Source organism: Olea europaea, chromosome 16 (assembly GCF_002742605.1).
Source record: "Olea europaea var. sylvestris chromosome 16, O_europaea_v1, whole genome shotgun sequence".
NCBI lineage: Eukaryota > Viridiplantae > Streptophyta > Magnoliopsida > Lamiales > Oleaceae > Olea > Olea europaea.
Genome location: NC_036252.1, coordinates 12642618 through 12656847, shown reverse-complemented (window position 1 = coordinate 12656847; position 14230 = coordinate 12642618). Strand labels below are relative to the sequence as shown.

Sequence of the window (14230 nt, the reverse complement as noted above, 5' to 3'; positions counted from 1 at the left end):
AATTAGGGTCACTTTCACATTCTAATATAATAATCCAAGTTTTGTATTTGCTTTCTCATTTGCTTTTACGTCCTTCAAAAACTATACATTGCCCATCTGTCACCATTCGGACCCCTATTAAAATCTACCCAATCTTTTACCACCTTCTCCTTTTCTTGTTCTCATCAAACTTTCTCTCTCTCTCTCTCTCTCTCTCTCTCTCCCCCCCATTAATTAGGGTCACTTTCACATTCTAATATAATAATCCAAGTTTTGTATTTGCTTTCTCATTTGCTTTCACGTCCTTCAAAAACTATACATTGCCCATCTGTCACCATTCGGACCCCTATTAAAATCTACCCAATCTTTTACCACCTTCTCCTTTTCTTGTTCTCATCAAACTGTCTCTCTCTCTCTCTCCCCCATACACACAGACACGCACTCAAATCTTCCCCAAGAGGTCACTTTAATTCATCAGTGGTGTAATCACTTAATCTGGGCCAAGTTCATGGGAAGTAGATTCATCAACAACCAGTTTGTAAGCGAGGTAGAAGATGTCGAAAATTCGCCTGAAAACAGTGGAGATTCGCCCACCTCCACCATGTGTAACGATACCAAGATGACTTTCACTTCGTCTCCAAAGAGAAGGTTTGTAACTAATTCGATACATAGTAATAGTCTTTCTCCCCGTTTTTAATACTGTCAAGTACTGTCTAATTCACCAAACATGCCAACACGATATATGGCTCTATATTTGTGTGTTTGTGAGAGGGATTTCATTTATGTTCCAAGAATATTTTAGGGTTTGATTCTATACATGCATGAGTGATAGGTGTCTTTGGGGGTAATTTTACAGTAGGCGAGCCATTCGAAAAAGAGTGGTGTCGGTGGCAATCAAAGATGTTGAAGGATCAAGGCTTAAGGGCGATCATATGAGTAATCCACCTTCTGATTCTTGGGCATGGAGAAAATACGGCCAAAAGCCCATCAAAGGTTCACCCTATCCTAGGTAATTAATTAATTTCCAATTTAATGTCCCCCAATTTTTTAGTAATATTTGATAAATCTTTTGTGGGATGAAATTTTTTTATGAATTTCGTTTGATTATGCAGAGGATATTACAGGTGTAGTAGCTCAAAAGGTTGTCCCGCAAGAAAACAATTGGAAAGGAGTAGACAGGACCCTAATATGTTGGTGGTAACATATTCTTATGAACACAACCACCAGTGTCCGGCTTCTAGGAATCATCACATCCACCGCCGTAACGCCGCCGCCGCCGCCGCCATGACAACGACACATACTACACCTTCGATTTCTGAAGAAGAAGAAGATCAAGATCAAGATCAAGAGCAGAAAGAGCCCATAATTGCTTCCAGTGAAGCTGAAATCAATTCTGAAGATAAATTTTCCAATCTTGATGAAGGGTCCTTAATTAACGGCAGTGAGTTTGGATGGTTCCCAGATTTTTACCCTACTTCTTGCACCATGCTAGAGAACCCGATTTTAACTGAAGACAGAGATAATACTGATTCCGATATGTCTATGATCTTCACAATGCGAGAAGAAGATGAATCACTTTTTGCTGATCTTGATGAATTGCCGGAGTGTTCAACCGTGTTCCGCCGTGAGATGGTGCAGAGAGAGGTGGCGCACAGGCGGCGCAGCCTTGCAACCACCGGGTGAGATCAGCCAATACGTCATATTTGTCTTTTCTTAGCAAAATATTTTAATTTCAACGAGATAGGCGTATCGTGCGGCGTGAGATAACCCAGAAAGAAAAAGTATTTTTTATGTTATTTTTCTTAAAATATCTTAGCGTAGTGGTTAGGGAATAAAATGTTAATTTATTTGCATTATGTCATAATCTCATTGTAATTAGCACCAAAGCCGTCGGTTAGAGGTAACTTTTCGAAATATTACATTTGAAATATATTGTTAAAAATTTATAATTATACTGAAGATCCTCCCCGGCAAATCAGTCATCCTTGTTCACCAAAAAAAAATAATAATAATAATAATTAATTAATTAATTAAAATAATAATAATAATAATAAATGAATAAATAAAAAATGTACCTACCTTTCATCTATTTTCATGTCAAAATCAACAACATAGGGCGAGTTTTAAGAAACATATTATTGTCATCAATGTAAACACATATGTATATATAGGACTACGCTATTCGTACCTGGACGTTTACACGCCTGGTTACCTAGTCTCACCTTCCCCTTCAAATGGGGGTCAGGTCCCACATGTGGGCCCCAACGTAGGACCTCGCCCATGTGAGGGGGTGGTGGGGTCGGATAACCGATCGTGTAAACGCCTGAGTACAAACGACATTACTCGTATATATAAGCATATGTTTGTCTCCTTTCTAAAGAGTTTTTGGGAGAAAATGATTTCTAAAGAGTTTTTGGGAGAAAATGACTTTTTAAATAATAATTTTTTAAAGAATGTGCAGTTAAAAATCATGAAATAATCTTGAATTTACGTGTAAAATATTTTATTTTGAAAATGTGTAGTTGAGAATAAGTATGAAAAAAAAAAGGTTTTGAGAAAAAGTGATACAAAAAGGGGCTAATTAAATATATAATCCTTTTAATTAAATTTGAAAATGAATTATTTTTGCCATGTTAGATAAATAATTAATATTTTGAAATTTACAAGACATTTTATTTATAATGATGATCCTTAACTTTTATTAATTTTTACATTTATGTGTCACATTTTTCTTTTTTTCTTTTTCTTTTTGTATTTTTATCCACAATCTTCATTAATTAATATATTTTGTCCCTAATAATGAGAAAAATTTCGTTAATGTTGTGTTTGATTGGAAAAATTTCCAAGGAAAATGACAAGTTTCACCTGAATTCCAACTTTTGAAGTGTTTGATTATCATTTATTTCCACAAAAAATATTTTTTCAACTATTGATAATATGTCTTATTTTCCTTGTTTTTGAAGAAAATATTTTCTTCGAAAAGATGTAGGTTTTTATTTTTATCAAAAACAAATATTTTATATGCCAATCAAACATACCCTAAATGAATTAAAAAAATAAAAAAAAGTTACTTATTCCTCATATTTTTAAATAAGATAAACAGCCATACGAAAGTTCAACAACAAAAGAATTTTCCAATGTTAGCAGAATAAATGTGCACAAATCGTCATTACATACAATATGTACTAATTAATTGAAAATTAAATATGAAAAGGTAAGATTAAAAAGTAAGTGTGAGAATGAAGACCTTCATTAATATTAAAATGTGCTACTGTTAACAAAAATCGTGGTATAAATATAACTAGGAATACCAATAAAGGGCTTTGCAACTTGTCAATTTTAGACAATGGACGCTTTTTTGGAAATTAGCAAAAAAGATTACTTTTAAATAAAATTATGAAAAAATTGCAGCAACGGTCCCTAACCTTTTCATTTTTTGCAACTAATAAAATCATCCAAAATACCGTCCAATAACACGGTCAAAAAAGGTATCAACATCAATAAAACTATCGTGGTAGCAGATAATTCAAGAAATTTTTTCAATCAACTGATGGTGTTTTGGACGATTTCCATAAAGATGAATCTCAAGTGCATATTTATCAAATGTTAGGAACCTTTACTGACACAAAATGAAAGTTAAGGTAAAGTCTGCAAAAAATGAAAAGATTAGGGATTGTTATTGCAATTTTCCCTAAAATTATTGAAAATGCTCTTAATGTTCAATTTTTCATAAAATCTAATAATTATTGGGCAGGTGCGCAACTTTTGAGATAACTTTTGAAAGCTTCCAAGACACAATTCATTTTGCTAGATGGATTGTATGCTAGATAGTTCTAACTATATCGAAAAACTATTCAATTAATTAAAAAAAAAATCAACTGTCTTTTCGTAGGAATTCGACTAATAAAGACAGTTTAACTTCCTACATAGATGGTTGAAAATATTTTGATTAGTCAAATTGTATTACTTCTTCAAGTAGTTAGAAATGTCTTGATTTGTCTAGCGTACTAACAACTGCTTCATCAAATGAATTTTCTCTTAAAAACTAAGATTTGTATCCATCAAATAGCATATAATTTTTTTGTCAAAAATAGATACAACTGATATTTCATATGTAAACTGGCATTTCCTAATTTCCTTAAAAAAAACAAAAAAAAAAGTCATTTTTTTCTCCCACTTGACAAGGGACCCCATATAACTACTCATCTAATATAGAATTATCCTAAACTTTTCTCACTTTAAAAGAAGAGAGAAGATTTTATTATTACTCGAAGAGAAGAAAGAGCCAAGCCCGATCCAATCTTACTAATTAAATTATATTTTTTACCCTTTTCATGCAAAAAGCTAATCCATTTTCACTCACAATAAAATTATAATAAACTAACTAGTCGGAGAGAGAGAGAAAATAAGTAAACAAGTAATTCTGCTATCTATGCCGGAAGAGTTTTTCCTTTTGGACAATCCCTTGTCCAATTAGGGGGGCGACGTGTTTGGATAGGGGATTGTCCAAGTAGCACGCCCCATACTAGAAAGGTCAATCTTAACAAAACTTTTGACTTTCAAACATTGATAGGAGTATTCGTTTAATCTTGTCATTCCACATGAAAACCCTAACACCATGGTCGATGCACATGATCTCTACTAATCCTATAATAGACTAATTATTATAATCACAATTAAAAATAACATATATTATTAAAGCATTTTTAAATCGTTGATTATTATCATCTACGGTCTAAGCGAACCCACTTTCTCATTTTAGATTGCTCTTTCAAGTAGGGTCTAACTTAATACAAGTAGGTAAGGAGATGCCTTAATAAGGGACCCCACATGACCTTTCATTAATATTCAATTAATATTATTTAGCACAATTGATGTATAATATCAATTTAGGTGACAATATTTGTATCATTAAATTAAAGGTTCAATTAAATCCAAAAAATTATGACCCATTTAATAAGACCAATAATGTGCTGACACCTAATTGATATTCAACGATGTTAAATAGCATTATTTTATTTAATACAATCTATAAATATTTGAATAATACTATTTAGCATCAATTTTGGTGGCTATATTTTATGTGTTCAATTAAATAACTTATGTAGTTTCACATTTCAATAAATAAATCATTTAATACCATGTATTTATCACCTATGCAGGCAACAATGATAAATAACATTACTCTAAATTTTTTGTGGTTTAAATTCATGTCATGGTCGATTATCAACTACAATTTACAAGTCCTTGCTTATCCATTTCATTTGGTACATAAATTTATGCTTCAAGGACCAATGAGACTTGACTGAGGTAGTTGCAAAGCACATCACTTGGTCTGTATTTTAACACTAATATCAAATATTAACCCATTTTGATTCCAATGCACCACATGTTTCAAAAGGTTAATAATATTGAAGAATTCCACAACTTCTGAACCAGAATTCCATCTATATTGAAAGCAATAGAAATAAAACCTGCGGTTTCTAACAACTCTTTGCCTGCAAAAGTAACATTTCCCAGGACTCTTGATATAGAAGAAAACATTTCTTCCAGTCATCTTCTTCTGCAAGAAAATTTTGGTGTACATGAAGACATGATTTATGTCGAACAGCAACCGCCGCTCTTCATAGCGGATAAATCTTTACTGACGTCGATTTTCTCACCCTTTGAAGGAATGTTCGATGCAGCTCCATTCTCGCCTGTTTCCATTGTCTTCTTGCTCACAATACAGTATATCTGAGTAAGAACCTCAGCAAAAGCATTTTCCACATTAGTTGCTTCCAGTGCAGAAGTTTCCATGAAGTAGAGTGACTCCTTCTCAGCAAATGACTTTCCATCCTCAGTCGAGACTGCCACCAGATGTCGGAGATCAGACTTGTTCCCAACGAGCATGACAACTATATTGGGATCAGTGTGATCCCTCAACTCTCTTAACCACCTTCCAACATTTTCAAATGTGGGGTTCCTCGTTACATCGTAAACAAGCAAAGCACCAACTGCACCACGGTAGTATGCACTGGTAATGGCACGATACCTAGAAACCAAAAAGGATCCAAGCTATTAAAAATTGTAGAAAACCCCAAACTAGTGATGGAAAATTCAGCAAGGCCTCAATGTATTTACTGTCACCATAATAACTACAAAGGAAGTCTCTGTTGATCAAATTAATATCAAAGGTTATTGTCATTAACATCCCAAGCATCTCTTCAAAAAAACTACATTATTTCCCTAAAAAAGAAAAGTTCTCCAATAAAATTTTTCCTATAAAATGTTCAAAATCAATGCTTGGAGACTTTGACTAGTTTGAACTAGAAATGCAAGCCAAGAGTGCAAGTATGATGACTGTGGCAGGATTGTAATGGCACACCCATGTGAATTAGACATAAGAAGTTCATGACAACCCAGTGATAGTAAGCTATAAGGTTATGTTTTTGAAACAGCTAAAAGAAAAAGGAAAAAGAAGGCTGTCATCGTGATCAAGGGCCTCCATCTCTGGCTTGTCATTGCCATTGCTGGTGAACAACCACAGCAATATGTGACAACAAGACATCATAAATTATAGATAATGCATAAAGGTCTAAAAGGTCCCCTGGGGATAATTGCGTAGCACAAAGCCTAAGCACACTTTATCCAATAGCACTTGGAGATGAAGGCAAGCTTAATGAGTTTTGTCTTCAAATCATCATCTATCATTGGATGAAATTGCAACTAAGAGATCTTACGCTAGAATATACTCTCTTATTCTTCAAATGTTGAGGCAGATAAAAATTAAATAAATAAATATAAATAAAAATAAAAATTCTTTCCAAAAAAGTATATCAGAACAATTAATAAAGAATTGCAAGATTCTGCAGGTTCTTTGCTGAATGCTTTCTTAGTATATAAAATATTTAGGCACAAAAACCTCTCATTTATTCATAGAAAAACTTGGTTAGGAAGACTCTTAGCTTTCCATGAAAATTCCTTATTGGCTAAAGATTTTAAAGCGACCTACTTAATACTCCTATCCATTAATATTGTATGACAAGTCTTTCAGGGGTCTAAATATAACTCTCTCTTCATTTTTATAGAGTTGATCAGCACAAGAACTTGATATTCAATTTCAGGAATTTGGGCAAAGCACTGCTCTCATCTTTTACAGTAAAATGATTACAATATATTGGAGAATAGTGGATAGGGAACCTTCAACCTAATGAATTTGTTATAGAAATTTTCGGATCAAGTATTAGGCCATGCAAACTATAAATCTCCTCTCTTGTTCTTCTTCTAAAGACCTCATAAAGTCATCAATAAACAATTACCAAACTGACTAGCCACTCAATCTACACAAATGTCCAACCACAGCAATCATTTGTACGGTGCTTTCTGAAAGTTTTTCTGAAGTTGTCCTGCATCACTCTGGTGGCCACCAGGCATCCACTCTACGTATTTGTATATAAGTTTAGGCGAATCCTAGGAATCATTGAAACATTCAACCAACCACACTACAAAGCATATAAAGAATAGGAAAATAGAATAAATGAGATCAAAATAGTTTGATCAACTAACCTCTGTGCAGGAGAAAAGAAGCAACATGTACCATATATGTGAATAGAGAGGATTCTTATATCCCAATACCCTAAAAATCTCCGTTTGCTACTATTCTCAACTAAACACTCATATATCAATATATGATATAGCTACAGAAGAATAATACTAACAGAGATAATCTACTCAACTTACATTACACTCAGAGAACCCTTTTTTTCTCTTTCCTGTTATTACCATTTCAATCCAATATCACTGTTAGTAATTATACCTAATTGGATGTTGTAATATTCCCTTGAATTATTTGAGGATGTAAAATTTTCATGTCCTCGCCACTTCAAAGTAATATCACCGTGAGTAACTTTACCTAATTGGAAGTTGCAATATTCCCTTGAACTATTTTCGCATACAAACTTTTTCATGTCCTCATCACTTCAATCTAATACTGCAGTGAGTGATTTTACCTGATTGGAAGTTGTATTATTCCCTTGAACTATTTGAGGATACAATGGTGGTCACAATATACTGATGACCTCTTAATCTTAACACCAAAGTTCCAAGAACTCTCAAGAGTAAAGTTCTGAATTGCTCCCTGTGGCAACTCCATTTCCGTAGGCCAGATTTATCTCCCCTCAAACCTTGTTAAAAATGATAATAACAAAACAGGTATCTTCTAGGAAGTTCATCCTAAGTGATACATGGTAGTCGTATAGTTTCTTGGATAGAAACTTACTTCTTTCATTCAATAACTCCCATATTTTAAGATAGAGTTTCAAAAACAGTTTTTGTGGTTTCTATTATTATAGTAGCGTCTGTATTATATATATTTTTGAGTCAATAATTTTCAAAACTAGACAATAATTTAAAGGAAGATCTATGTAGATGGATTCTGTACTCATATATTTAACTTGCAGAAAATTCTGGTGTTTGATTTCAACTGCAAATACAATTACATTCAAACTGTTAGCACTAGGAGTGAATGCACTAGAAGGATTGTCTTCACTCCTAATGAATTGCACATAAAATAAGCATCAATAAGTAAATAACTCCATCACACAGATCGCTTAAGAGCGAACAACCTCCTCAGTAAGTTCTATATACAATCTAAAACCAACAAGCACATGATTTGACTAAATGGAGAAACGCAACACATGAGAATCAGTAAAGAAACTAAGATCTATCAGTTCAAACAACAAACTAACACTCAAACCAAGACTATCGAATGTACAAAGCATGATCCACCTTTTAAATCAAGTTCAAACTTCTTTATCAGATTAAATTTGAAATCTCGTTCTCTCTCATATCAGATCTCTTCAAATACGCCACATACTCTGCAACTCATTCTTTTCTTTACATAAAACAGCCATCCGGAACCATCGAAGTTCACTATATACTTTTAAAACACATAAATTGGAGGCGCATACACAGAACCCAGATCAAATTTTATCGATTCTCGAAAACAAAGATCTCCGCTATCTAATTTATCATAACATACACCAAGAAGCTAAACAATGTAGGTAAATAAAGCTGCAAAAGGGCAGATCAGAACATTTTAAATAATTACTTCAATGGTTACCTTTCTTGGCCAGCAGTGTCCCAAATCTGAGCCTTGATGACCTTTCCATCAACATTCAAGCTTCTGGTGGCAAACTCAACACCAATGGTGGATTTGGACTCAAGACTGAACTCATCCCTAGTGAATCTTGAAAGCAAGTTGGACTTGCCAACACCCGAATCCCCTATAAGAACCACCTTGAAGAGGTAATCATAGTCATCTTCTGCTCTGTACCCTGACATCTCTCTTCTCAAATTTCAACACTGGTTGAACTTTTTTTATTTTCTAGGTGTAGGAATCAAGTTCAGAAAACCCTCTTTCTTTCAAATTGTAGGATTTGGTGGAGATTTGTTACTTGTTAGATTTCCTTTTTACTGTCATTTGCGAAAAGGGTGAAGGATTTTTAATTTTTATTTCTTTCGGTTTCAAGGATTTTTGATTGGTTGGCTCTCGACCCTATTGCCCACAGGGACAGGGTCGAGCACTCGACCCTATTGCCCACGAAGTCAGCTTGTGCCCTAATGCCTACGAGGCTCGTGGCTCGAGCTTAGCCCATGAGCTAACCGAATTTATTTATTTATTTATTTTAAGATAAAAACCTTCCTCTTTTATTCGAACTTAAGATTGATTACTTAAATTTCTAGTAATTGAAGTTAAAAATTGTATACAAATAACTCGTTATTTGAAAAATTAAAATATCACTATATCAGTTTTTGGCAACTTAATTGATAATTTATGAAGTTATGTATTGTATAACTTTGTAGCATAAGAAATTGTTGGGTATATATGCATTTATCATATAATGATATTGGTTGACAATATAAGATCCATGACAATTATGGAAGCATCGCATATGTTAATGATTCAAAGTATCTCGATGGAACAACACTCAATGGTATGTCTGTAAGAGATATTATTAAAGAAGTCGTTGTGCTAAATCTATGCACATGATGTTCGGTAATCATCATACTTTGAAGACATTTAGAGATATGCTTGTTGGTCATGTCGAATTTCTTGATGCGTAGAATATGATTATTTGTGTATTTCAATTTTTTTTTTTTTTAAGTTTAGCATTCTCACAAATGAACAATTGTGAGTTCTATATTATAAATTGTTGTGACTATCGGATAATCATCTACATGCATATATAAAGTATGTCAAAAATGTTGAGATTGACTCACCCACGCGATTAATCACCTCAATTTTGGGATATGTTGGGATGAGATAACATGATCATGTCGTGGGCAAGATCTGATCGTCTTAATGAAGCATCAAGATGATATTACTATGAGTAATTGAAATAGATTCTACCATCTATTAATATATTTAGTAGCTCAATCAAGTTTTCAGTTTGAGATTACCTTGAGCATTGAACATAAGGATAACTCAAGTTAGGCATAATACCTAAACTATAATCTATATAGTATTATTTATTTTTAAAGAATATGACATGTTTTAAGAGAGGCAGAAAATATCAGTGCATGTATTTTATACATGTACTTTTACAATCAATAGAGGGTAAATGAATGGATCCTACTTGCTCATTGTATGAGACCCCTATATTTATATAACTTCATATATACATTATGACTATTGAGTGTTTATCAAGATTTTATTTCAGTATTGCTACTTTAACATGTTGTCATAATTATGATTGATTCAATTTGATGGATCATATCTAAGAAAGTAAATGATTTAAAGTTGAAGGATTCGAGTAAGAAAGAAAAAATGTTTTGACTAACATTTTTATTTGCATTCACTAGTCGAACAATTGTATTAACCATTTATGGGTTGTGAATACATGAATATGATATGAAGTTCAAGTATGTTCCATAATTATTCAAGAGTAGATATACTTGAATTAGTGTTAAAAAATAAGTTTGAGGTATAACAAAATGTAATGCTTCTATATGAGAGCTGCTATATCCATAACAAATTTATAGTACCATGAGATCTAAAAATGTACTCATTGGTCAAATGATATATTTGCCATATAACTCTTTGTTAGATAGATCTTGAGAATGATCTAATGTGTGATATTAGTTGTTAGGTATCATTTGGGTCAAGTCCATCATATTCGTGCGGGAGATGTTGAAAAATAGTTTATGGGTCGTTCATGTGAAATGACCCAAACCGTTGTCCATGTGAAACGACCCGACCCTCAAGAATGGATTGGGGAGAATAGTTTGAAGTTGGAATTCAAACTTATAAACCTCCCTCAATTTCCTAATAACTCCCCTTTAACGTGTCTTGCAAAAATGGGAGAAAAAAATTGTTAAAAATTATGAAACGCCCTGGGACCATAATTCTTGCTAGAAAACTTGATACATAGATTGTGAATAATGATATCCTCCCACTGTGATCGGGATTGGGACCATGGAAGTGCAACAAAATATAAATTTTGGAATATGAAAAAACAATGCGATTCAATATGAAGAAATTGAAATCATGTTAAAAAATCTTTCAATAACAATTTCCAAAGAGGGAGAACGAAATAAAATGAATGGCAAAATAAAGGTGTGCAAAAATTCCAAAAAGACTGGACCCTCAAGGCCTGATCGTCGACCAAAGGGTCACACCTAACCAGGCTATGCAACGGATAGCTCAATGCATTAACATCCTTAACTTTTTCATTATTGGGTTTGTATGTATTTATAACTTATACCTTCAAGTCCATATCTCTATTGGAAAGTGTTTGTACATATTTCCATTGAAAACAAGTCCACATCTCTATTGGAAAATGTTTGCATATATTTCCATTGAAAACTTTTGTCCATATTGTATTGTATTTTCATACCGCTCTTACATATTATTGTGTCCAAAACGTGCATAAATATCTTTCAATTATATTATTTTTTTAATAATATATTCTTAGTCATTACAAAACTCTAATAATTTAGTTTCTCGTGTTTTAATAGTTATGTAATCGATCAAAGTATTTTTTTTATTTTACGTAATAAGTTCTGAATATGATTGTGTTATCATTTAAAAATTTCAATAACACAAAAGATATTCTCAATATATTACAAAATCTACGTGCAATGCACGTGTTTTTTACTAGTATTTGGAAAGTGCTCAACTTCAATAACAAACAAGAAGCGTTTTCCTAATTCTAATTATGATTAAAGTCCCGGTTTGGTTCAACTAAAAATTTAAAGTAAAAATTAATAGTTAATTTTAACTAAATATTTTATGGGATCCACAATTTTCAACGACATATTCCATCAACTTTTATCAAAATTTACTAAATATCTTATTTTTATCTAAACTAAAGAGAGGCATAATGTCAATCACTATATATTGCTAAAGGAAAATAAAATTTAGATTAATGCAAGTCTGCTACCCCCTCCATAATGCTAGCCTGCCATTACTCCAATCCAAAGCAAATATTTTTACAACTTTAATGCTAGCCGGTCATTAATAAATCAAATTTAAATAATTTTACTACTCCTTATTTGCTTGTAACAATTATAGTCGAACTAAAAATCAAGAACATTAGTATATTTCAATTCCTTTAGTCACATCCTAGTCTAAAACGTTAAATGCATGAATCAACCCTTGTGGTCCAATCTACTTTTCGAAACTCGACTCGAGCCGCAATTTAGTCTTTTAAAGATGAAAAAAAAAAAATTACATCGCGTCCACACATGAAGCACAACCAGCTGCAATACACCAACTTTATTATTGAATGAACCTTGCTACATGTACACTATGGTGTACACTTTAGTTTACACTTTGTCATGTGACATTGCCCTATTGAATAGTTTAAATTTCAAATAATTTTTCCATCCAATTGACACTTGACAACAATGCAAGTGTCAACCAAAGTGTTAAAAATCAGTGCACAAATAGCAAATTTCATTATTGAATAGCGAATAATGCTATTTATAGTTAAAGCTATCGATAGTCGTCCTACGTCGCATACACAAGACAATTTGTTATTTGATGGTTGAGATAATAAAAAGCTACCATATTAATACATCAAATAATAAATTGTCATGTACATGCTATGTAGAGCGATTACTTATAATCTTTACTATAAATTAAATTACTTTTGAATTACATACAGCCAGCCAGCCAGCCAGCCATGAGGACATGTCTTTATCAATTGTCTCATATATATCGTTTATAATTCCATATATAAAAACAGTAACACATCTGTCTATTTTCTCACCAATCCCATCCCCCTTTTTCTCATTCATTATCTTATGTTAAGGTTCAATCATTTTAGCAAATGTCCACCTCTGAAATTTCATCGTCTTCACCAAATTCACTGCCTAAGGTTTCTGTTTCGGTTTCAGTTTCAGTTTCAGTTTCTACACAGAAAATTCAATCGGTGTCCAAATCAGTTTCTGAAAGATTACTTTTCAAATTTTCAGATGTTTCAGAATTCGACTTTGATTATTCACGAAGTGGGCTATGGTCCCCTCCAATTCAAAGAAACGTGTTTATGAACTCACCGGGACAGATTCTCACTGAGCATGACATGGCTGCCAAGTTAAGAAGTGCATTGGAAACGCAGCATGCTCGGAGAAGAAGATCTCGCCTTTCTTCTTCTTTTAATGTACGTATGTTTTTCTTTTTCAAGAAATTTCATGCTTATTTGATGTATATACATACAGATATTTACTGTTTTGCAGGCATGCTTGTGTTCTCCAAAGAGACGCTGATTGAAGCTCATGAGGCATGCTTGTGATCATTTTATAATTGTCTTTATAAATGTAAATTCTTTTTTCACCTTCTCTATGAAAATTTAGTTCTAAAATTTTATGTTATTCTTGGGTACATCAATTTCTATCAAACAACAAGCATAAGGCATGAATTGGCACTTTAATTTGGATAAGAAGATATGGGAAATCATGAAAATTATTACAGTAATTACTCTCTTCGTTCCAATTATATAGACTTATTTCGTTTTTCACTTTGCTTAAGAAATCTTCTTTAATGTAATTGGATAATTAATTTTTATCAAGATCTTTCATAATTTACCTTTATTTAAATTTCACTATGTAGTAGTAAATTATTATTGGATTAGTAAAGAATTTGAATGATTTAACTTGAAGAAGAAACAAGAGTTGTTCTATATTTCCAAAAAGTGGAAAATGTGTGTATTTGAATTATTTTAAGATGTTGGCATATTAAGTGGGAAAAATTAAATAAGAGTATATT

General features: G+C 32.6%; 3 protein-coding genes across 3 annotated transcripts; 2 read left to right on the top strand and 1 right to left on the bottom strand.

The window, feature by feature from the left end:
• Nucleotides 1–359: 359 nt before the first annotated feature.
• LOC111412156 (probable WRKY transcription factor 65) lies at nt 360–1909 on the top strand. Its single transcript, XM_023042945.1, has 3 exons — nt 360–627; nt 836–988; nt 1092–1909. The coding sequence occupies exons 1-3, from the start codon at nt 488–490 to the stop codon at nt 1660–1662; spliced, it is 864 nt and encodes a 287-aa protein (XP_022898713.1). The 5' UTR covers nt 360–487; the 3' UTR covers nt 1663–1909.
• Nucleotides 1910–5285: 3376 nt separating this feature from the next.
• On the bottom strand, nt 5286–9507 carry LOC111412153 (ras-related protein RABA1d-like). The gene is made up of 2 exons (XM_023042943.1): nt 9083–9507; nt 5286–6013 (listed from the first exon to the last, which is right to left on the bottom strand). The coding sequence occupies exons 1-2, from the start codon at nt 9301–9303 to the stop codon at nt 5578–5580; spliced, it is 657 nt and encodes a 218-aa protein (XP_022898711.1). The 5' UTR covers nt 9304–9507; the 3' UTR covers nt 5286–5577.
• A 3715-nt stretch (nt 9508–13222) lies between these two features.
• On the top strand, nt 13223–13836 carry LOC111412155. The gene is made up of 2 exons (XM_023042944.1): nt 13223–13625; nt 13702–13836. The coding sequence occupies exons 1-2, from the start codon at nt 13296–13298 to the stop codon at nt 13729–13731; spliced, it is 360 nt and encodes a 119-aa protein (XP_022898712.1). The 5' UTR covers nt 13223–13295; the 3' UTR covers nt 13732–13836.
• Nucleotides 13837–14230: the final 394 nt, after the last annotated feature.